Source organism: Peromyscus eremicus, chromosome 7 (assembly GCF_949786415.1).
Source record: "Peromyscus eremicus chromosome 7, PerEre_H2_v1, whole genome shotgun sequence".
NCBI classification, from domain to species: domain Eukaryota; kingdom Metazoa; phylum Chordata; class Mammalia; order Rodentia; family Cricetidae; genus Peromyscus; species Peromyscus eremicus.
The window spans coordinates 57,980,599-58,005,493 of record NC_081422.1 but is presented as its reverse complement, the minus strand read 5'-3'; the positions used below and the strand labels follow the sequence as shown (position 1 = coordinate 58,005,493).

Here is a 24,895-nt window from a genome sequence, read left to right as displayed (position 1 = left end):
GCCTTGTGTATTTTCTGGCTTGAGCAGGACATCCCCCACATTCCTGACTCTAAGGTTACCATCTCTCACCAGCTCCCATCATTGCCTATTTCATCCCATTTCTAGTCTCTTGAGTAAGCTTATGGCCACAAAATGTGCTCCAGATTTGATTTCTACATTGTCATAGATTTATATCAAAGACAGGAAGACTTTGGAAAAAAAACCAGTTGCTTTGTAAGGTAAAAGGCTAGCTAAAGTCTTGATGTTCAGAAGACAACACAACCAAGCATGTTTGAAATAATACATCTGCATTGGTTACTCTTTTACTTTTTGCTGTGATAAAATACCATGACCAAAAATGACTTATGAAAGAAAGAGGTGTTTTGTTTTGTTTTGTTTTTGCTTCTGCTTCCAAAGGGAGAGTTAATAATAGTGAGGGAGGAATGGCAGCAGGCAGTCAGAATAGGAAACTGAGAGATCACATTTTCAAACCTCAAGCAGGAAGCAGAAAGGTCAAAGTGCAAGTATGGCAAGGCTATAAACTCTTAAAGCCAGCCCCAGTGATGTCCTCTCTCCAACAAGGCTCCATGAGTCCCCAAACAGCTCTGCCAACAGAGGACCAAGTATTTAACCATGTGAGCCTATGGGGGATGTTTCTCATTCAAAACTCCATGGTATCCAAAGTGATCTTGCAAATCATAAAGGATACCTATATGTTATCATAAGTGACAGCCAAAACACCAAGTTAGCTGAACCATAGAGACTCACTGATTTGCTTGTTTTTTGTTTAGTTATATTCTTATTAAACCCCCATCAACTGGTATTCAGTTGTTATGCACTACAGCAATCCTCATTTGAAGAGCATATTGAACAAACTCAGCAGGTAAAATAGATTGACTATGCACCCCCCAAAAAAACCCCATTTTCCTTCTGAAATTTAGCATTCATTAAGGCTACCTCTTATCAAATTCATAGACATTGAATGCAAGTGTCTCTTCTATGACTGCCTTTGAGAACTTCTAAAAATCTCAGAATTTTACTATATATGATACTGCTTCAAGTGTGGTTTGTAGAGATGGACAGAAATCATACCCTATTACTTAGTTTTCAAAAGCAGCAAGTCCTGGGACTTGTTCACTTTTCCTTTGTGTGTATGTGTGTGTGGTGGTGAATGTGCATGCATGTGGAGACCAGAGGTTGGTGCTGAATGTCTTCCTGATTGCTTGACACCTCACTTTTAAGACAGGGTCTCTCACAAAATATAGGACTTGCTGGTTCAATTGCATGAGCTAGCCAATAAACCTCAAGGATCTTCCTGTCTCTGCCTCTCTAGTACTGAGGTTATAGGCATATGTCACCACACCCAGTTTTTACATAGGTGCTGAGATTTAAAGTCTCATGCTTTTGTGGCAAGCACTTTACCAACAGGACCCAGTCCCTATGTTTGGTTTTCTATAGGATTCCTATGACCACCATGATGGCCAGTATTTTCTATGCCTATTAAAAGCCCACACCTGTCAAACCTGAGAAAAGCAATAATGCTAGACAGAAAGAGCACACTGGTTATTGGGATATAAACAGTGGACAGTGAAAAGTTAATTCCCTCTGAGGGATCTGACCATAATCCTTGGAGTCTTCATTAATGTAATGAGTAGTTCTAAGTATGGCATTTATAAAGTGTCTGTAATTATGATCATAATCAAGACTACTGTTCATTGAGCCCTCCCATGTGTCAAGTACCAGGCTAAATACCATAGACACAATTTCTCAAGCTTTGTAACAGCTCAGTGAGGTAGGTATTATGCCATTTTATAAATAAAGAAAAGCAAACTACTTGTCCAGTTTCCCAAGATGACAAGTGCAAGATCTGAGTCCAAGTCCTCCTGCCAAAACATAGACCTTTTCTTCTTCCTGCAAGTGGGCCATTCCCTTGACTGTGTTCTTTCATCTATTCCATGGTTTTCCAACCAGGTGGCGTGATTGAAGCATACCCACCTGCAGACAGTGTCACCAACCTCACCATAGACATGTTGATAGAGCCTGATGGAGAAGTCAGAGTACTGTCAACGGGGGACCAGTTTCATTCTGAAGGCCCCTTAATTTCTTCCGGTACCACCATGCCTCAGACCTCAGTGGATCCCCAAGTTCTCAGTTCTTTATGTCTCCAAATTGGAAATGCCTGCAAAAAGAAAGATGTGATTGGTTACTTTTCTATAGATCTGGTGACTTTTATTGATCCAGATACCTTAGAGCAGCAGGTAAGTTGAACAGTTGGTATATATGGCACTAAAATACCCTCCACACACATGTGGTAGACAGGATCAGGGAGCATCCAGTACTCACTGTGTTCTGATGAGCTGACTGTAAATCTACATCTGTGTCATCCACACTGACGTAAGGGAGACTAGGCTTTCTGTCTATAAATAGGGTCAAAGTTACATCATCCATCCAAAGTTTAAATGACTGAAACTCATCCAACCTAGTTGTTAGTTGGGCCTCTTATTTCTGTCCATTATTGCTATGCTTATATCTTATTGGGAAACTATTTTACACTGTCCAGGGACTGAACCTATCTAAAGTATGTTCTTAAATAGAAAAATGAATAACCAGAAATGAGTTAAGAGCTTTGTATCTGTTCTTTTTCCTACCAATAGTTCACTAACAACTCAGATTATCCATGTTTTCTTTAAATCAGGTAGTGGGAAATACTTCAGAAACAAAAAGGTCTAAGTAATCATGCAATTGGTATCATATGCCCTCTCCCCACTTCAAAGATAAAGTGACATCAACAGCACCTCCAGTACTGGGTACTCCTTGCTGAACATGTAGCTTTTCCTCCTCCTTGTGGATAGGTGGGAACTTCCATCTTACATTTAGTGGGTTGACAATTTTATACATCTTTATACTTTTAGTGTACACAGAGGCGCCAGAAATAATATTTAGTTCCACTTTATGTGTTTTAAGTCTCTTAGAGATTATATATATACATATATGTATATACATATATTCTATAATATGCTTTTACTTATTCAAGATTACATGTGTGATAATCTGTGACTCTGTATGTTTTATTTTCTATGAATAATTATGATACCTTACATGGCAGAAGGACTTTATAGATGTGATTGTTCTGAATGGGAAATGAGAGATTATCTTGGATTATCTAGGGACCTTTTTTGGATTACCACAGGTTCCTTTTAAGGAGGCAGGAGGGCTGGAGAGACAGAGGACACTCCACCACACTCCACCATTGACTCTGAACCTTTCATTTGTGCCCCTTTACACCAGCGAACTTGTGGCAATTCCTTACAACAGGACTAGGGAAGTAACAGAGAAAATGGCTGCTATTTTGTTTCCTGTGCTTTCTGCATTTCCCTTTATAGTTTAATTAATGTATGTGTTTATACTCATTCATTTGTTTCAGTACTGTGGGTTGAACCTACGGCTTGGTATATGCTAAACTACACCCTAGTCCCTACATTTGCATTTTCAAGAGTAAACAAAGACGTGTTAAATTTCTAATCAGAGAAATATATGAATAATGATAATCAGAGATTTGTGTAGAGTGTTCTAGTTTAGAAAGCACATTCATGTACATGTTTTCACTTACATACACACATCTTAGAATAGACACGAGAAGCAGGAAAGTTAGGTGCCGACATCCATTCAGATTTGTGCTAGGTAGCCCCAGCTGGGACCTCTAATTTACCATACTGGCATGACAGAATCAAAGGGGACACAGCCAAGGAAAAGCAGAGAAATTAGAGGGGTGACTAAGGACAAGCCCACAGGTATAAATTAACTCCAGAGAGGAAGTAAAAATTCCCTCCCAACTGCAGGAGATGAAAATGGGGGTCTTACAGTAGCAGAGTGCGAGAAAGGTTTTAGAAATGTAGGATTTAAATAATAGACACCAGACATCCAGCCTGGGCTAAATACTGAGATTCTGCTTCTGAATAAGTAACCAAATAAATAGAACTGGGAACATCAGACAGAACACAGCATTGTAAGGGAATAAAGGGAAGAGAGCTGGTCCCTGGAGAATGGAGGTGGTAGAGCATGGTACAGACAGTTCCCAGCAGGGTAATAGGTCTGAGATTTCAGGATACTAGAGATGGGAAATCCCAGGCCTTTAGAGACTGCACTCAGAATACACAGTACTCCAGAAGACAGTTTTGTGGCAGCCCTATTGAGGATCTGGCCTTCTCACCAAAGAATAAGGGGCGAGGTTCTGCCTAGGGTTGTAGAGTGGACAGTTCTAAGAGGAACATCAAGTACCCCCAAAAGCTTTAGGTTGGGGAGAGATTGACATGTTCTTTGAACAAACACATTCTGAGGGCTTATTCTGATGTCCCTTGTTGAGGGAACAAAGACAAACAAGCCATGTGTTCTGTCAGCTACTTTGTATCTATCATCCAGTTTCACTTGCTATAGGTTCCCAGTGGTCTGTACTCTTAAGGTTCCTAGGCATGCATATTACCTCTGTGACTTTTTACATCCTCTAGAAAATGAATTAAGGTTACTTGCATGTTCTGTGCTTCCATGAGAGTTATCACAATGGCAGTCCCTTTAGTTTAACTAACTAATTATTATTAGTTAGTAGAAGGGCTTTTGGAACTTGTAGGAAATCAAGATCTTTGGAGTTTACTCGTTTAGGAGAAACACTAATGAAACAAGTGTTTATTGAGCATCTATTATGCACACGCCATTCTAGCAGGTGCTAGAGAAGCTGCAGAGATAATAGAGATGGGAAAGTGCCTGCCTTCAGGGAGTGCACAATCTAGCTGGGGAGACAAACTGGAAAAATGAATCACAAGAAAAGGCTTAACTGACAACTTCAAAGAACAATAAAAGAGACATCAAAAAGGTAATGTCAGTTTAACTGCCACGACGCTGGCTGTGTGCATTCAGATAAGAGCAAGGTCCCTTCTGTTTGGAGCAATCAACAGAGTTTTTACAGAATAGGTGGGATGGGAGCTGAGGGATAATTAAGATTGAAGGAGTGTAAGAAAGAATGTGTTCTCAGTAGGAAGAAGTTGTAAAAAAAAAAAAAAGCCCAACTTACACAACACATATAGAGAAAGATGATAATCTGTTTTATAAATATCATGTTTTACCTTATATAAATATGAATTTATATAACATTTAAACAAACTTAAAAAGTACTGTCTGTTGAAATCCTAGATTTAAAAATTCTTTGCCTGTAGATAACTGTGAACTGTATGTATGTGTTCATGTGTGTGTAAATGTGGGAGGGGCTGATCATTCATGTGTGTGCGTGTGTATGGAGACCAAGGTTAACATCAGTGGTCTTCTACAATCACTCTCCACCCTTATTTTGTTTTGAGATGGGGTCTCATGTAGTCCCAGCTAGCCTGGACCTCAGTGTGCAGACCAGACTGACTGCCAGTCCCCATACTTCCTCTCAAGTGCTGAGTTAAAGGCATGCACCACTGTGACTCTGTCACTGTGACTTTTTTTTTTTTGAGATAGGGTCTCTCACTGAACTTGGAACTTGACTACCTCGCCAATAAATCTAAGGGATCTTTCTGTCTCAATTCTCAAGGGTTGGGATGACAGGTACTCACCACCACACCTAGCTTTTTACAGGGGTGCTGGAGATTGAACTCAGGTCCTCATGCTTGTGCAGCAAGCACTTTACCCACAGAGCCGTCTCTTCAGCCATAATAATTGTGAACTTCGTGAAAAAAATCTCATTTATGAATGCTGACAGGTATATTTAAGTGGAAAACTATTGTTGTTTTACTCTTTTCTCTTTGGGGGCTCACCACCCAGCTCCCAAATAAAACATACATATAGGCTTATTACTTATAAATGTCTGGCCTTAGCTTGGCTTGTTTGTTTTTCTTTCTGTTAATTATGGATGCCCAGCCTTAGCTTGGCTTGTTTCTTTCCAGCTTTCCTTAACTTTAAATTATCCCTTCTATCTTTGGCCTCCGGGCTCTCATCTTTTCTATTCCTATATACTTTTCTTTGTTTCTTACTCCATGTCTGGCTGTGTAGCTGAGTGGCTGGCCCATGAAGTCCTCCTCCTTCTCTCACTCCTTCTTTCCCACCCCCTGCACCAGATTTCTCCTTCTATATATAATCTCTGCCTGTCAGCCCCACTTATCCTTTCTCCTGCCTTGCTATTGGCCGTTCAGTTCTTTAGACCATCAGATGTTTTAGACAGGCACTGTAACACAGTAGCTTCACAGAGTTAAACAAATGCAACATAAATAAAAGCAACACACCTTAAAATAATATTCTACAACAGAAACAGGGAAAGGAAATTAAATTTTTTGTTTCATTTTTTTTGCTGTGTGAGGGACTGAACCCAAAGCTGCTCATTCTAGGCAGGAATTATACACTACACTATGCCCCTACCCAAATCCAATCTTTAAGAAAAGAGTTGAGATGAAAAATGGATACAAGTGCTTAATAATGGCTCTTCATCAATAGTCACAAAAGACAAGATTTATTTCAAGATAAAAACTGTGAGGAAATACAAACATCATACCATATGCCATATCACATTGGTCAGACTTTTTGCTGCTGATATATGAGAAAAAGAATGTAAAGGGAGGAAATATTTATTTTAGATTACAGTTTCAGAGGTTTGGTCTGTGGCTAGCTGGCTCCGTTGCTGTGAGCCTGAAGCAAAGCTGAATATCATGCACAAGGGGCAGAGGACAAACTCCATCCTTAGCCCAAGTGACCTACAACCCCCAACTAGGCCCCACCTTCACAGCTCTAATACCTCCCAATAGTGCATTCAGATTTTTAATCCACTGATGGTTTAATCCATCCATGTCACAATTATATCCTCAGGCTTCCACCTCTGAATGCAAGTTGTATCAGGACCTTTCAATACATGGGCATATCAAACCAATATATTCTGAAAATGCAGAGTCTCATCCTGCAACAGAAACTCATCTAAAAATATTTCACCATGACGCTGTGAGTGTCTACCTCTCTCTTCACACTGGCTAGTATGATACTTTAGACAACTCACTGAGCCTTGATCTATCATTAGCAAATGGAGAATTCCTGCCCTGTTTCTCACAGGATGTTCTGAGAGGCTGAGCAGCTAGATGCAAGGTGCTATTGTTACTAAATCAAATACCATAAGCACATGTAAAACTGTCACAGAGACCCTCAGCAGGTTCTCAAACTGTGAGTGGAATCTGAATCGAATTAGCATTATTTTTAAAAACTCACTGAGCATTATCATCTCAAAGTGATATATAAGCATCAAAAATGAATATATTTATTTTAGAGGATGCAAAACCGGAGGTCTACAGAAACATCATAATTCCTTCTTTGCTCATTTCTGTAAGTCAAGCACCTAGCACCCTGTCTGGCAGATAATAGATGCTGAATAAATATTTATTAAATGAATGAATGAATACTTCTCTCTCAGTCCCCCTCTGGTAATATCATTTGCAAGAGCTCCTTATCTTTGTTTTCAAGATATATAAGGAATTCACAAAGGGAGCTCAATGAGATTTACTTTTCCTCTTTAGGGAAGGTATTTTATTTATATATAAGAGGGTTAATAGTGTATATCTAAATTAAAATTTAATAGGCCTTTGGTATAAACAGAAGTGCCTATTAGTCAGTGTTTCTAAATGCTATAAAAGGCACACTGTTAATCACAACTTAATACCTAGTGAAGGGGAAGTAGATCCCAGAGGATCCTGAAGCAGTAAAACAAAAGCCTTGTCCCTTTTAAATTGTATCTTTGTGTTAGTGATAGAGACCACAACCTACAAGTGATGATGAAATGGTGACAAGAACTTCAGCAAAAAACACAAGGACATGATGACAGGTTTTATAGTGTGAAATTACATTTATATTGATTAGTGAACAAGTGGCCAACTTTATTATATGTACCATATTACCATATGTGGCTATTCTTAAATGTTTTATTAACTTCCTTGCTTTATAAACCCTGGCATTTAGGAAGCTTGAATTCAGATCTTAGGTAGGCAGCCTGTAGACCTCCGTCTAGTGAAGCTGTCTTAGGTACCTCTGTGTCACTGTTATCACCTGATAGAGGAACAGTATAAAGGAGGAAAGACTTATTGAATCCAGTTTTAGAGGGTTCAGGCCATGGTTTCTCAGCCCCATTTACTTGGGCAGAACCTTATGGTAGGTTCACATGTCAGAGGAGTTTCTTTACCTCCTGATGGACAAGAAGAAAAGAGATACATACAGGGACCTGGGAAAAGTAGAGCTCTCAAGAACTTGCCTTCAGCAACTTACTTCTAGCTGGACTCAACCACCTGAAGTTCCCAGAATCCCCCAAAACATCATCACCAGTTGAGGACCAACCTTTCAGCGCGTGAACATTTTGAGGGGACACTTCACATCCTAAACCACAGAAGCCTTGTTTCCCAATGTCTCTCACATCCTTATTTCCTTTCATAACCAAGACACTTCTCTCTCCAGAAACACTCCCAGGGCAGAGAGAATCTTGGCATGCTCACTGCCTGTACACTGTTCAGAAGATCCACATTTTACAGTATTCAGGAAGGCAGTGAACACGGGGTGGGGCAGGGAAACTTTCCTGTTAATGCTAAGAAAGACCAGAAGATTCCCTACACAAGGGTGTGCCCCTTGCCATCTAACATGGCAGAAATAAAGCTGACAATCTCCCCCCACTTCAGCTGTCACCTCACTTTCTGTGGATGAGTGTTCCCTTGCAAGGCTGTCCTTCCTTCTCCCTAGCTTTATTAAGGTATAGCTGACAAATAAAAATTGTAAGTGTTGAAGGTACACACTGTGATATTTTATGTGTATACACACTGCAGAGTGATTAGTACAATCAAGTGAGAACGCATCCATCCCCTCCTACGCTGTCTTGTTTGTGAGAGACTACTCCTGTATGCCATCCCCTCCTATGCTGTCTTGTTTGTGAGAGACTACTCCTGTATGCCGACTTCAGGCACACAGTATTTCCAACTACAGTCACAACGTAATACAGCGTCACATTTTTTATTCTTTATTCAATTCGAATCTTTTTTGGAAGAAATGATTTTTCATACAATATAGATCATGTTTTTCTCCTCCCTATCTGGAGGCTCAGGAGCTGAACTGGAACTTAGCCCGTGAGGGTCTCACAGCGGATGGCATCTCAAGGGCGAAAGCACATCCAGATGCACATGCATTCTCTTCCCACCTCCTACTCTTTCCATCATTTCAACATGCCTTCCTTTTTCCTTCCTTCCTTTCTCCCTCTCTCTCTCTCTCTCTCCTCTCTCTCTCTCTCTCTCTCTCTCTCTCTCTCTCTCTCTCTCTCTCTCTTCTCTTTTGCCTGTTAATATACACCTTCTCTTCCCTCAAAATATGTCTCAAAATTTAATTTCACATGGAAATCTACATTAGTTTAAAAACTCCCTTTAACTGTTATGGTAAGACAAGAGGTAAAAGAACAGAGCGATGGCTCAGCAGGTAAAGATGCTTGCTGCACAAGTCTGGCAATCTGAGTTGGATGTCTGGAACCCACATAAGGGTGGAAGGAGAGAACCAACTCCAGAAAGTTGTCCTCTGACTTCCATATGTATGCTATGGCTCACATGTCTCATATGTGTGTATATATGTGTGTGCATATATATCCATATATATCCTATGTGCACATGTATACATCATTTGTGTATGCACACACATACATGTAATAATAACAGCAATAGATTTTTTAAAGGAGAGAGTGAGAAGGAATGGTAGACTCCCTTAGAACCACCTGTTCTGTAGAGAACTTACCTTTTCTATTCTGCAAAACTAGTATTAATCTATTCATGGATGAATCACTCATGAACTACTTACCTCCAACTAGAACATAACCCTTAAAAATTTCATCACACTGGGGACCAAGCTTCCAGGACATGATCCTCTGTATGGGAGAGGGGGAATGAATGGACCATACCCACACCATGGTAATAGCTATTTCAACAGGTGTGAGGAAATATCTCACAGTTCCAATGTGCATTTCACTGATAATTAGTTGAACACCTATCATATGTCTACTGGCCACTGGTCTGTCTTCTTTAGGAAATGGTCAATCCCCTACCCATTTTTTAAGTCAAGTTGTCCATTCCTGTTGAGTTGAATGGGCTCCACAAAACTGTTCTTAACACTCAAACTTGAATTTTTCCTGTACCATAATGTTGGAGTGACTATACCCAAGATAATTTGCTCCAGGTCTCACTTAGTTTTTCAAACAGCCTGAACCATTCCCTCTTGCAATAAATCTAGCACTGTTTGTAGGGTTCATTTATCATATGCACAGAACTCTCCAAAACAAGCAGGATTACTGACTCCATTTTCAACAAATGTATTCTCGGACTACCTCTTACAGTCTACCTTCATCATTACTTGTCTTTCCCTTTTTGTCTGTTAATATGCAAATTTTAAATTCCCTTCCTTCAAAATTCAGCTGTATCTGGAAACCCACCTTAATTATTTCCCTTTCAATTGTTGCCTAGTTCTCTAGTCTCTTTGAGCTGATGTAAAGTACTGATAGAACAAATCACTGTGGATTAGTATCCTAACTTACAAAGGAGGAAACTGAGGCCACAGTGCCATGTTCTGGGTCGCACAGCTGGTGGCTAATTCAGGGTTCCTACCATGGCTTATGTGACTATGAAGCCTATGCTCTTTCCCAGCAAACACTGGTACTGCACAGGCTTGACGGTGACTCCTTGGTAAGCACCATGCCCTCCCCCACCATGCATACACCAGATAAAATGTCTGTTCTCTTTCATTTCCTCAATATGCTTGTTGAATTGAGTTGAACAGCTTAAAGCCAGAAAAACACATCTCCTATTTTTGTTAATATATTCCATCCTTGTGCTCAGCACATAAGGTAATCGTTAAATGTTAATGACTAAGAGAAATGGAATAAAATCAGTGTTGTGGTAGCCATTTTTAAGCTTTAAAAGTTTAAATGTGCAGCCCATATACTATACCACAGCTGGGAGCACCATATTGCCATTAAGCCAGAAGGTGGATTCACGGGATGGGAACATTGAAAACACACCACAAGAATGGTTAAGTCAGTTTTCCAAACCACTTTCTACAAGTAGCTCCTGCTCGCTGGCCCCCATAATAATTTCACAATGATTAGCCAGTCTGCTAGGTGAGAAAAGGGGGTTTAGAGTAACCGCTCCAGTATTAAGTCAAAAGTGATTGAGAGTTAGGTCAAATGGTAGAGCCACAAAGGTAGGGTCGTTCTGCTTCAGTTGGTCAAAAACATCAAAGTGCTGCTGTTGATGTTCCTAGTGACCTTTCTTCTTCTTCTTCTAATTAGAAGGATAAAATGCAACCCACACTCTAGTACATGAGAGTGTGAGTATATTGGGGGTTGGGGGTGCTGTCTTATGTTACCAATGTCTGCTCCTTTGCTTTCTTTGCTCATAACACAAAATTTCCTGTTTTTTGCCAAGCCCTTACTATGTAGCTTTTTAACTTAATTAAATATATAGGCAATTACTGACACCATCTGTCTTTGCAGAAAAAGAACAAGAAGTGGCACAAGAGCCTGGAATTCTGAAGGGGCTCCTTTAACAAAATCCTCTGGCTCTATTAGTGCTATTTGTTTTTAAGAGCCCTTCTGTTATTTTAAATTATTCATGTTTTTCTAGTAATAACTAATTCGAGCTTACTTAAAATGTGATGGCATTGGTATGATGTTTTAAAAGTAAAATATCAGGTAGTCCATGACTTTTCAGTAAAACAACAACGTAAACATGTGGTTGAACATCTGTTACTAGTACAGTCTAACACAGCACTTAAAATGCTTTATAAAATTACATGAATCTTTTGCATAAATAGAAATGTTTTAACACTATGTATACTCCTTTCAACATATATTCCACTTCCTTATACATAAGATTTACTGACTGACTGTTGGATCCAAATCTGTATAAGCAAATGAAAAGAACCCCTTCTGAGAAGCTGACCTTCCCGTCATGCCACAGGCCTAGCTGACCTGTGTAGCTGACCTACTTAACATAGGTCTATTTTTTAACTTCTTTAAGTTTCCAGACAAATTCCTAAGTATGTAAGTGATATTAAACCAACCACTGAAATCTATTCAGGAAGAGTAAGGAACCTTTCCAAAGCCCAAACATATTAATGAAATTCACCCCCTCCTTAAGGAAAGCACAGGACCGCAGGCCGCTAAAGAATGGCGAGCTGCTAAGACTAGCAGCTACCACCAGGGCAGACAGCTGAGCCCTTCCCTGACTGGGTGAAGCATGTGTTGAATCTCTCCCACTGTGCAGCGCTGCAGTGAAGTTCCCTACCTTCTGCAACAGACAGCTCAGAACATGAAGTCACTTCTAAAGCTCAAGAGACAGTTTCCAAAGGAGTAACAATGTGAAACTTCTAGTCACATTAAAGAGTATACTAAAGAATATGCCACCCCAGAGCTTTTGGAGGATAATCAACAGATGAACAAAAAAATTGATGAAGGAAATATGAAAAAAGGAATTTCACAATTGTTTTCTATGTAAAACACTTAGTGGGTACAAACAGTTACAAACTCGGATTTGATACGCAGTCGCCATAATAAGAGCCTCCTGGTGTATTCTCCTGAGATGAAACAACACATTAAGAAACAGTGTAGTGAATGAGTACAAGAGTAGGAAGAGCCATGGATAGAGAAGAGGAAGGAAGGCAGAATACCTTCTTGAAGTTAACTCTGTTTGTTTGCTAGAAATCCACCCTGGCAGGAATAGTTCCAGAGAGGTGGTCAGTTACAGCAGCCTGGGGTGGGGGGGCAGCTCAGCAGGCAGGTTAAACGCCGCCGACCCCAGGAAGGTAAGTGGAAAAGCAAGACTCGTCACACTTACTCAATGAAATGCCAAGACTTTCAGTCAGCAGTGTATCTGCTAGGATGTTTTCCAAGGCCCCGGAGCTTCACCCATGTACTTCTTTCTGCAAAGAGCCACGAGAGTTGTCAATCTGAGGTAGAAGCCTTGGATGGTGTTTCTCTGTCCTGACACACTTCTGGAAATATACATTCTCAGAGTGCTTTACAGATAAATAATGAGAACGTGAGGCAGAAGGGTGTTGAGTGACTTCCCCAAAGTCTACAGTAAATTGAGGACTCTTCTAGCTTTAGAACTATCTAGTAACTAATGGAGCTTCCCGACATGACTTCTCTGGCCGAGCTCTGTCATCACTAGGATCAAGCATGGCAGAGGAAACCTGGGCTCTGGAGTTTACTTTAGCCCTGCCTTAGCTAGGAGCTGACAGCACATTTCTTGGAATCTTTGAGCCTCTACTTTCAATTATATTAAACATGTTTGATATCTACTCCACAAGGCTGTTGTGAGGATGACAAAATACCACAATGCTTTGTGCCTAGCAGCCCTTAGGACACACTCACTTCCCTTCCTCTTTCTTTTCCCATATTTCCTCTTTGCAGTCTGCACTACATGAGATCAAATAGGCAGTTTCTTAAATACCACATCCATAAAACTGATGACATAGTGTCTTGATAGGATGCTCATTCTTTCCAACACAAGACTCTGTAGGCAGCAAAGGCAAAATGGAATCCAGGTTCACCTGCACATAACCATCCTCCAAAGGCTGCACTAGGATAAACATGTCACCTAGGAGTCATGCCTCCACCACCACCAAATTAAATCAGGATTCAGTACTGGACTAACCTGGTGGAGATGAGAGGAGTCCCTGTGGAGACAAAGAGTCTTGGGGTGGGGGATGCAGTCTGTGGAGAATGAGTGGAGAGAAAGGTGAAAGGTGTGTCTAGGACACAGCTTCACTGTGCCATTGTGCTCACCAGTCTGACCAGCCCTGCCTTCCCTGAGGATCTGATGGTGCCCAGCCCAACTCAGTCCAGAAGCTGACACAAAATGAAAGCCTGTGTGCAGAGCAGGAGGAAATACAGCCCGGTTCTTGAAGAGTGATACTGTGTTCTTAGAGTGCACTGAGTCTATCTGATACTATGCATATGATATTATGCTAACGGGTTATTTCCTCCATCCCATGGCTGCTTATTAAGCCCTGTGTATTAGCCTCTGCTGGCTGCTAGCTTTAGTGTGACAGATACTTGTTGGACATAGCAAAGCTTTATAAGGTTCTGCCTTGAAGAGTAACTAAAGCAACCCTGGAAGGCAGTTTTAGAAAAGGTTTATCACAGACCTCTTCATTCAGTTATCATTTATACACAAGCACATTCAAATAAGGGACACACAGATTGTGCAATTGCCTATACTACGGTGAGCTTTCTGGAGACTAGGTTGTGTGGATGCATGTATAACAGCTTTATTGATACACTTTACACCATAAAGGATACTTTTTGAAGAAGGTGTTTAGTAGTTTCACATGTATTCAGACTTTATCAAATTTTACATTTATTTTACTACCCTCCCCAAATGAGTATAGACCCATTAGCAGTCCTTTCCCATCCCTTTTCCCCTTAGCCATTGTGAACTATTTTCTGTCTCTATGGATTATTATCTTAGGCATTTCATGTAAGTGGGATCATACAATGGATGGTCTTTTGTGACTTTTCACTTACAGTGTTTCAAGGTTCAGTCATGTGGTAGCAGGTGTTTGTTGTTATGGTTCAAGAGTATTCTCTTGTATAGCTTTACCACATTTTGTTTTTCCACCAGTTAAAGGATATTAACTGCTTCCACTTTTTACTGAAAGAGCCTGGCAGACGTAAAGCTGTTTGAGCCCTGATCCTTTTTAACTATAGGCAGAGTTTGGGCAGACACTATAGCGTAGTTACTGGCTCCTGACTTTTGTTCTTGACTGCTTCTCAGAGATGGAAAGCAAATGATCTTTGCTTGGAACATTCATGTAAGGTTTGCAGAAATACATTTTCCTTTGTTTTGATTACATGTCCACTAGTGAAATCGATGGGTCACAGGATAAACACGGTATAAGTTTAACTTTTGGGATTTAACTAAGATCCCTTCCCATGTTATTTGATCATCCAATGAAAATGTATTGGCATGACTTCTGTCAGGAGTGTCAGGCTAGGTGTCGGTCAGGACACAGGAATGGAAAACAGGTTCTCGTTCTTGGTCTCATTTTCTTCTCTAGGAATTCATTTCTCAAGCATAAACAAACTAGGCTTGGACTTGGCATCAAGAACTCTGAACTGCAGTCTGAACTGCTCCCAACCACGTCTCTTCCTTTTCAAAGCCTTGCCCCTGGGATCTAAAGCAGCTGCACCAGACCAACTCCAAATCCATCACTTTCACAATGTATGTTTCTTGCCTATGTAGTCTGCAACCAAAATTATTGTTTAGTAGAGATTATGGTTTCCTAGAGCTACTGAGCAGGCTAGGGAGCAAAGGGAGACTGTGCTGGAATGCATCTGCACCCTGGAGATGGAAGCCTCTGCTCTGTGCTCTCATACTCACCCAAAGAAGACCTTGCTTTGCACAAAAGTCCTCCATGCCTACAAGGACTGCACACAGGAACCCTCCCTGCTGGGAGCTACACAAGAGCTCTTCTGCTTTGTAAACTCTCACCAAAAAAAAAAAAAAAAAAAAAAAAAAAAAGCCTTTTAGAGGTTATTTATAGCACCCCATAAGGGGCACTTCTCAAAAGCCAATCATCTGCCAGTCCTGATGTTTACAGCATGAAAGTCAAAAAGCTCCACCCTATAGTGTAGGGTTCCTATTGGAGGAACAGACAATAACTAGTCTTGTAAAAATGGATTACAAGAATTAGATTTTCATGTTTATTAGTGTTTAGTGCTCAATGTCCGAATTTGAAAATGGCCTTCCAAAAAAACATAGAAAGGCAAGAAAATACTTAAACAGAAAAAAGGAAAAATGAGTGTGTAATTCTGTACACTAAGATTATAAATAATACCAATTAGGTCATCAGCTTTTAATAACACAAGAAGGATTATAAATTGTGATGACAGAAGAAGCTTGAAATAGAAAACAGAAAGTTCGAGAGTGTATTTAAAAATTGTGATCTTTTTAAGTGAAAAACAAGTGTAGCTGCTGCTGCTGCTGCAGGTTTAAATTTCAAATTTTCTCACTTTAGATAATCAAATCCAGCTCTAGTGTGATTCCGGCATATCCTGAGAGAATTTCTATAGTAACAGAGAAGCTTCCGGCGCCATAAAGAAAGCTGGTTTATCGGCGCTGGTAACTGGATGTCACGGATGTGCTAGACTAAGGGTTAAGAACTTGGGCTTTGCTCCCAGTCAGTCCTTCACTTAATTACACCACCAGAGCAAGTCAGCCCATCTCCACAGTTCTCCTAAAGTGAAGAGGTGAGATGATGAGGGTCACTCTGTGCTTCCACGATAGAACTGTCTAAGAGCCCCTGGCATCCAAAGCGTTTCCAGTTTTAAGAGGTGTTTTCCCTGTCCTCATCATGTCGTGTGTCCAAATGCACTCTAATGGATTCTGATTTAAGCATCATTGCTTAAGAGTTCTGTTGCACTTGACTGACATATTCTACTTTGTGGACACGTTTTAAATAATTTTCATACTTGAAAGCCACTAACTTTTTAAAAAAAAAAAACTAAACATTTTTTAATCTAAATATGAAAGCAAAAATCATGGAGGCCTTAGGAATGATGGGTTACTTGGCCCTGACTGCTAAGAGATGGGACCCAGATGCTTTGTTGCCTCTGACCCCATAGATTCTAAGAATCAAAATAAGGCCCTGAAGAGGGGCAGGCAATACCCAAGGATGGATGCTCTAGCTGTTTAAAGATAGCATTATGGAGCTGTAATTTCTCATGGCCTGAGGGTAAATAATATTAATAAAAACATGGGGAAGGATTCCAGGATGGACTCCAGAAGTTTCAACTGTTGAACAAGTAGTTCAGTAGGTGATTTATTCCCATCTCTTAGAGAGACTTCTATAAGACATTGGGCTATCCCAGCAATTGCCACTAGGTGGCAACAGGCCAAGAGGCAACTGTTCCCTCTGCCTGTCGACTGATTTTTTAAAATGTAATGCAAACAACTCTTACTAAATATCACAATCCTAAAACTATTTTACTAATTGAAAATTCTTTCAGTATGGTGTACTCACTTATTTAAAAATTAAGGGTCAGGTGTATCTACCACATGGAGTGCTCAATGTTGTCTGGCATTTTAATGATGAAAGAGGGGGAAGAGATGTCATTTACCATGCCAAGGAGATCACATCTTCATGGTTACAGAGATGCTGGGGCCTGTTCTGCTCCCTGTCTTTGAGACATGGGCAAGTATATCAAATTCAGAATCCCACAACTGAGTCCTCCCACTGCCCTGACTGTCTCCACAGTCCTAAGGGAAGAAGGATCATGGGCCCAAACAGACTTGGGTCTGCCAGACCCCTGCAATTATAGCCTCACACACTATCTCCTGTAGTCACCTCACAACAGACCTCAGGGATCCATGCCATTAGGCCCACTGTATTTGGTTTGATTTGACAGTCCTGGAGATTGAACCTAGGGCCTCATGTGCGCTAGGCAAGTACTCCACTAGTAAGCTGCAACCGCAGCCTTTGGCGTGTGTTAATAGAGAAGGAAGTGGGCCTAGAGATAGGGAAGGAAATTGCTGAATGCCAGACAGACAGCAGACACAAGGCTAGCATCCTCAGCAAGTTCTTGTAACTGGTCCAGAAGTCTCAATACAGGAGGCACTTGCCTCCCTCAACCCACTATCCTCTTTAGACTTCTTTACCCTCCGCTGCTGGTTCATCTATCCCCCAATCCATCCATTCTATCCTTCCCAAGCTTAGTGCACCTTGGCATAACCTGGAGAAGCAGGATAACCTATCTTTGCCACAGTTTCTTAGACAAGGTCTTGGGTCCTATGGGCCTCACCTGTCTTCCCAGCCAAGGAAAGCCCAGTACTCCACGCTCAAAAATGACATCAGAGATGAGCTGCCTCCTTACTAGGGCCTGAGCCATCTTTAAGCCTCAAGTGAAGCCCAACACGTGCTCCTGACATCCAGTGAGAAAGGAGAAGTGCTTGAGCTCACATCCTACCCACTAAAACATTGTCCAACAGAGGTATCTCAAGCTGAACACATCTAAGCCTGGAGCCTGGATTTTACCCTCTAACTAGTCTTTAATAGGTTCCACTGGGCATAATCCTTCCATCTTCTGCGGAAAAGCTTAGAGACATCTTTGATTCGTTGTCTCATGTCCCACATGAAACCCATCAGTATGTCCACTGAGGCCTACTCTTGAAATGTGTCTGTAGAAAGCACTCCTTCCACCCTTATGGTGCTGACATTGGTCTGGCCACTGTCATCCATCCCCCACACTGTGGCAGTGCCATTCTGTCTCCACCCTTGCTGCTCATGCTCCCTCCTCTTCCTGCACATCAACTCCTTAAAGACAGACACCAGAGCACGGTATCCCTCTGCTCAACACCCTCAACAAATTTCCAGCCTCTGAAATTGTATGTGGAAATAGTCCTCTGTCTGTCACTTAGTCGTATGTGGGTAATAAGTCTTCTGTCTGTCACTTGGTTGTATGTGGAAAATAGTCCTTTGTCTGTCACTTAGTTGAATGTGGAAATAGTCCTTTGTCTGTCACTTGGTTGTATGTGGAAACAGTCCTTTGTCTGTCACTTAGTTGTATGTGGAAATAGTCCTCTGTCTGTCACTTAGTTGTATGTGGAAACAGTCCTCTGTCACTCAGTTGTATGTGGGAAATAAGTCCTTTGCTTGCCTCTTACTCAATCCAGAAGAGCATAAGGAACCCTGGCCTAGCCACAGCTGGATTATACTACTCCCAGAAGAGCTGCCCATTGGTCTGACAGATGGCTTGGCCTTTCTCTAGGAAGAATCAAATGGTCCAATAATAGATTTCCCATAAGATTTACGACTGGGAATCTGAACAAAAATATGGGCAGGGAAGTCATTCCTACATTCCTCAGCCAAACGGGCTGCTGAAGAGAGTGGCCATACATCACAGTTTACTCCAAAGGACTGGTACCAGCCTTGTAGTAAGTGAATTTTCAGTCTTAGGTCTCTTAAGATTGGCCAATTTGGAAAATAATAAAACATTTAAAAACCTTTAACCACCAGATGGCAAATCTTCATAATCCCTACTTGGCCTCATAGACATATCTGGGGGCAACAAAGGGAAGGTCTACCCAGACCATAATCTCCAATGACTAGTCAAGGGAAGTAGGACCCAGAGAGGACATAATTGTGGATTACAAATATTTATCACAGACACTGATAGCATAAGCTTGGACCACTAACTAGCCCATTAACTGCTTGGGGCCTCAATTTCCCTATAGAAAAGAAGATGAAAACACGAAGATGAATTTGTAAAGCCTCTGTGGATTCTTAAAACTCAGAAATTCTGGTTCTTTGATGACTACTATAATCTATAAACCAGTCCCTCAGTCTCATTCTTACACTAATGTTCATAAAAGAAGGCTAGCAAGAAGCAAGACAAAATGCTTTGCCATGGAACTTTACTTGCACTTGAAGACAATTGCAGAATGTAGGGCCAAAGCACAGCTGCCCACATCTGCATGCTGCACCACCCATCCATTCCTGCCTGTCACCAGAAAAAGGCAGAAGCAGCAGGGGTGAGCAGGCGGCCCCATCTGCCCAGAAGACCTAAGGCAAAGGGAGCTTTATGTTGGGTCTCTCTCCCACTCCTTTTTACACAGGAACATGCAATTACCCTGTCATCTCAAAGAACTTGAGAACAGAACAGTTCTGGCCTGTGCTAGTCCTCTGAGTGCAGCAGAGCACAGGCAGGGAAGTGGAGTGCTGGGGCCTCCTCTCCCCACACTGGGCACACCTCTTCACTAAAGTGGCAACGGACTAGAGGCTGTTAGGCCACATGCATAACTTGTATTTTCTAGTAATCCCATTTTTACAAGTTAACAAAGAGATGAAAATAATCAATGTTTTCATTTAACCCATCATAACCAGAGTAATACCATTTCAGCATTCAATTAGTATAAACTATTATTAATGAGATGTTTTACATTTCTTCTTATTTCCTCAGTCTTGGAGATCTAGCCTGTGTTTTCCACTAATATCACATCTCAATCTGTATCAGCAATATTTCAAGTGCCCAGTGGCTACATGTGGCCGGCAGCTACCATGTTAGATAGTGCACATCCTGAATGTGTCTGAGAATCTCCATGAAACTGCAGTTATATTCTTGCTAATATTGACACTGATGGATAACATGTTTTTATATTCTCAACTAGTCTGTTGTGTACATATTATTTTTGCAAAGCTCAAGTCATGCTGCTCATATAACTTTTTATTCTCTTTTTTGTGCACACTATATCATCAAGTTATTCACAGCCATCATCTCTCATGATAATATCACACTCTGTCCCATCACTTGGCTATACTGTAATTTTCTTATCTGATGCCCAAATGCTTTTCAGTATTACAGGTAATGCTGAGGTGAATAATTTTGTGTTGTTTGTGTTCTTAAGGCCATGATGTGAGATTTCCTAGCATTCTTGCTATTTTCAGCAAAATTATTTTTGAAAATTATCAAGCAAACAGTTATCATCAAGTGACTTCTGACTGAGAAATAGGACTTGTAGGTTCTTGTGCACCTGTGATGTTTAGCTGGGACCCGGGGAGAACCACCCCACTACCTATGCCAAAGTTGCTCTATTTATGAAGTAAACTGGGTGTACTGGGTGTTTTCTGAAAGAGTCTTTCCTGCCTGAGCCTTACCTTCAAATCTAATCAATTAACGGATCAAGCCAGTCATTACAAGCCACCATGGCAAGTCATGTCAAAGTCACCACATACACATTGTCCTTATCCCTTCTCAGAGTGCTTTTGTATTGGCTTGCTTGTGGCAGGAGTATCCACTGCAGGGAGCTGTAAGTTTTTAAAGTTAACATTGAAATTGAAATTTAAAAATAAGATTAAGTAAGAGGCAGTGAGAACATGGGACAGGCACCAAGGAGGTACAGAGAAATATTTGCTTGATCTGAATCTGGACTCAGCCCTAAGAGGCCCCCAGGTGCCTGCTCCTGAATGGCTCCAGAGGCATTCACAATATGGGACTGGAACAGTAGATGTACCCTGCTTCGCCAACCATACCCCACACACTGGGGGCTGCTGGAAGACAAAGACTTAGCAGCTTCCCCTAAAGGGCTAACGATCTAGAGGGGGGGTATTGGAACCCCTATACACAAACAAGCATGCCTTGGGCAATGTTTTCAGCAGGGAAAACCAGATGGAGAAAGGAACAATTATCTGAGCAAATCAGGCAAGCCTGCTGTTGAGGAAAAGGCTTAAGGAAATGTGTTCTATCTCCTTTGTGAACCAAGGAGTTAAGGCAGCCTGCGGAAGCAAGAAGCAAAAATACCAACCTCTAGAAAATTCAGAGTTCTGGCCCATGCTCTACCATCTCAGGCAAACTATGAAACAGCTTTTTGCTCTCAGTATCCTCAGTAAAATGGAGCTAAGATACTAGCAGCATTGCTCAAAACCTGCCACTACAAGGCAAAACAGTTAGGAAATGGTACCATATGATAGCCACATAAAGTGTGCCACCTAAGAATTTTTTTAAAAAGACAGCATTTCCCAACATTAGTCCAGACTGGCTTTGAACTTGTGATTCTATTTGATTCAGCCTCCTGAGTGCTGGGATTATGGGCTCACACCACTGTGCGAGTGAGGGGTCTGTCCTCTTAAAGGAATGCTTAGTAATCATAAGTACCATTTGTATTCAAGTTTATAAGGCAATTTTGCGTGTATTTGGGGTTTTGTTTGATTTTCAAAACTCTGTGTGGTAGGTATTCCTGGTTGCTCCTTGACACTTGAGGCACTGAGCTGGAGAGAGCATCAGCACTAGTCTAAACGTGTGCTGCTTGTGAGGCCGCACATAGGTGCTCTCATTCCTTGGTTCTGTCTTTCCCTAGACTATGGTGCCTTCTTATCAAAAGCCTTGTCACCAAAACATTAATATTATTAATATAAATATCAGAAATCTTTTGTGTATACATTTCCTTTTGGTCAAGAGCACCAAAGCATGAAAGGAAAAACTCTGGAGAAGGACGGGGAAGAAGAGCCAGTTTACTTTCTCCTCAGAGGGAACAGGAGCTATCCCCATCTGATTTACATGGACTGCCATACAGCGGGAAATATTTAAGTTGACAAATAGGATACTTACAACTGCAGCAGATACTTGGCAGTTAGTTTTTAACAATTGTTGCAAATGTGATTTATTTGCTGTTATGAAAGAGGATTACTATGTGAATATGATCCTGAAATTAGCTTCAGTTTAGCAAGGGGCCTTGACAGCTTGACCCCTTAATATTCTTATAATGATGCCATTTACATTCAATGCTAACTCAAGTCACTCACTGTTAGATTTGTTTGAGAGGAGTCCACTCTAGGGCAGATGTATTATGTATTTTAACATACAGAGTTGGTGAGTGGAGCACTCATAGACCTTCTAAGAGGAAAAAAATATTTAATCAAATCTTGGTGAAAATGCGTTCGTTTCCAACTTCCTACAGTGAAAATTCATTACTGCTAATTACAGCATGCTGAAGAAATACAATACTTTATGTTTTCTCCACAAGACACTTCCATGGCAGGGGCTGTATTAAACAGGAACATGTTCTGATCCTCTGCATCTCTGACTTTTAATTTGACTGGAGGATTGGTATAGCATCAATGGCCTTTCCTCTGGAGGTGCATGGAAGGAGGGTGGACTTGGAGCCAGACAGATATGATTAGAATCTGAGCGCTATCCCTTCCTCACTGTGTGGACTTAGGGACCTCCTGGACCTATTTCTTTATCTGTAGTGTGAGTTGTAGTTTTAAAAGTAACTAGAAGCCAGGCGGTGGTGGCACACACCTTTAATCCCAGCACTCGGGAGGCAGAGCCAGGCAGATCTCTGTGAGTTTGAGGCCAGCCTGGTCTACAGAGCAAGATCCAGGAGAGGCACCAAAACTACACAGAGAAACCCTGTCTTTAAAAAAAAGTAACTAGAAAGATCAGAGAAGTCTGTGAAGCACCTGGCATACCATATGTACTTAGTCCATGCAAAGCATGGCTTTATTACTAGCTTGGAGCTCAAACGTTTCCTTCAAAGGCAGCTTTGATTCCATCAAGCAAACCCAGTCTGTCCTTTCTATTTCCATAATCATTGCTATAGTACATTACACTGTGCTGTGATTGATTCACTGTTACCTTGATGACATGGCCTAGGCTTCTGTATCTTCAACTCTCTAGTGACTTGCATGCTCTGCCTTGAGCATTCAACTAAGTTGGATTCTGGGGATCTCATGGGAATCAGAAATGACATGTAAACTTAAAGGAGAAGGAGGTAGCACATGACCTCCTTTTGACACTGCCAGTTAAACACATAGTAGATGCTCAGTATTTACTTTAGTTACCACCCTCTTTAGCTTTTATCCAATCTCATGAGAATACTGCCCTGTCCACTTATGAAATAATAAACCACAAACTAAAAAACATCATCAAGATCTCTGTTAGATTATCTTGGCCAGGTATTGCCATTTTTTTTTTAAATTTCTTATATAATCACAAATGTTCTAATGAGAAACAAGCCCCATCCCTCAGCTATGTGATACTGAAACAGAAGCAAAGACATCTATCTCTACTCCAAGAATCTCCTTGGCCACTTGTTTGGTCTAGTTAGGACTGGTGTGGCTCTCTTTCTTCTCCTGTCTCATCATACTCTCACTTCTCTGGCTCATGTTTTAATCAGGTATGGACAACAGGCCTCACCCTCTCATACAGTGACCAGCTAGCCATGACTCAGCTCACCCTGTACTTGACAAATGGCCATCTGGATTGTGGTCTGAGCACCTTGGAAGTGCCCCGCTTTGATCAAGATACAGAAAGGAAGAAAAAGCGCCTTAGCATCCAGGCAGAGCTGGTAAGCAGCAGATACTTTCTGGTTGGTCTGACATTCAGCAGTACTCAACTGCTGAGTGAGCAAAAAGAGAGTGAAGGCCAGAGAGGTAACTGAGCCATTTCAAAACAAGGTCCATCAATGTGACAGTCTCTGCCATCAAAAGGGGGAGGCCCCCCAGGAAAAGGAGGCCCCAGGCTTTCTGTTTGGGTACTTCCCAGTTCTCTCCACATCTCTCCACAGTACGTCAGTGAGCAGCTATTTTGACAGCCCTCATCCCTGTTTTTCTAGCCCTCACTTCCATTTTGAACTTAGAGTCCTAGACCCCAAACTGCTAGACTTGGCTGCTCTGCGTCTTCAGGTGAAGTTATTTAAACTGTATGGTCTCTTCCCCTTCTATATCCTCTTGGGAAATCAAGTCAGAGGCTGGCAAGACTTAACCTTTGCCCCATTCCCTGCCACAACCAGGCTGCAATACTTCTAGCTGCTAAAATGCCTCAGATCTTACTAGTACCCTGCTTCCTTGAAGATGCCACCTTAGAATCTGCCCCCACCATCTCACACTAGTATGGTAGCAATTCACCTAAGATGTCTTGTCTCCCTTCTTCCCCTTGGCCTAAAAACTACAGTGAAGACTGCTGCAAAATCAAAGGCAAATTTAAGCATGCCACACCCCTACCTAGGATTTTTTTTTTTAATAGAACCTTTTTTTTTAAGTCAGGCATGGTGGCACACACCTTTTATCTCAGCACTTGGAGACGGAAACAGGTGGATCTCTGAGTTTGAGGCCAGCTGGTCTACAGAGTGAGTTCCAAGACAGCTGGGACTACATAGAGAGACCTTGTCTTGAAAAACAAAACAAAAGCATAGGATATATTTTGTTCACTGTTTCCCCTCCCTCAACTCCTCCTAGACCCTCCTCTCATCCCCACCCAACTTAATGTTCTTTCTTTTTCTCTCTCTTTAGAAAACAAACAGGCAAACAAAACCAAATAAACCTGAACACACACACATACACACACACACACACACACACACACACACACACACACACACACACATGCATACAC

The 24,895-nt window shown here is 41.3% G+C and overlaps 1 protein-coding gene across 12 annotated transcripts in view; it reads left to right on the top strand.

Moving 5' to 3' along the window:
* Window positions 1–24,895, top strand: part of Iqch (IQ motif containing H) — a 184,647-nt gene that overhangs the window by 130,410 nt on the left and 29,342 nt on the right. For 11 of the 12 annotated variants that reach the window (XM_059268070.1, XM_059268080.1, XM_059268076.1 and 8 more), the window contains 2 exons: window positions 1,951–2,237; window positions 23,679–23,849. In XM_059268070.1, coding sequence (XP_059124053.1) covers window positions 1,951–2,237; window positions 23,679–23,849 — 458 coding nt within the window. The remainder of the gene's footprint in view (window positions 1–1,950; window positions 2,238–23,678; window positions 23,850–24,895) is intronic. The other variant, XM_059268074.1, reaches the window with a different exon arrangement.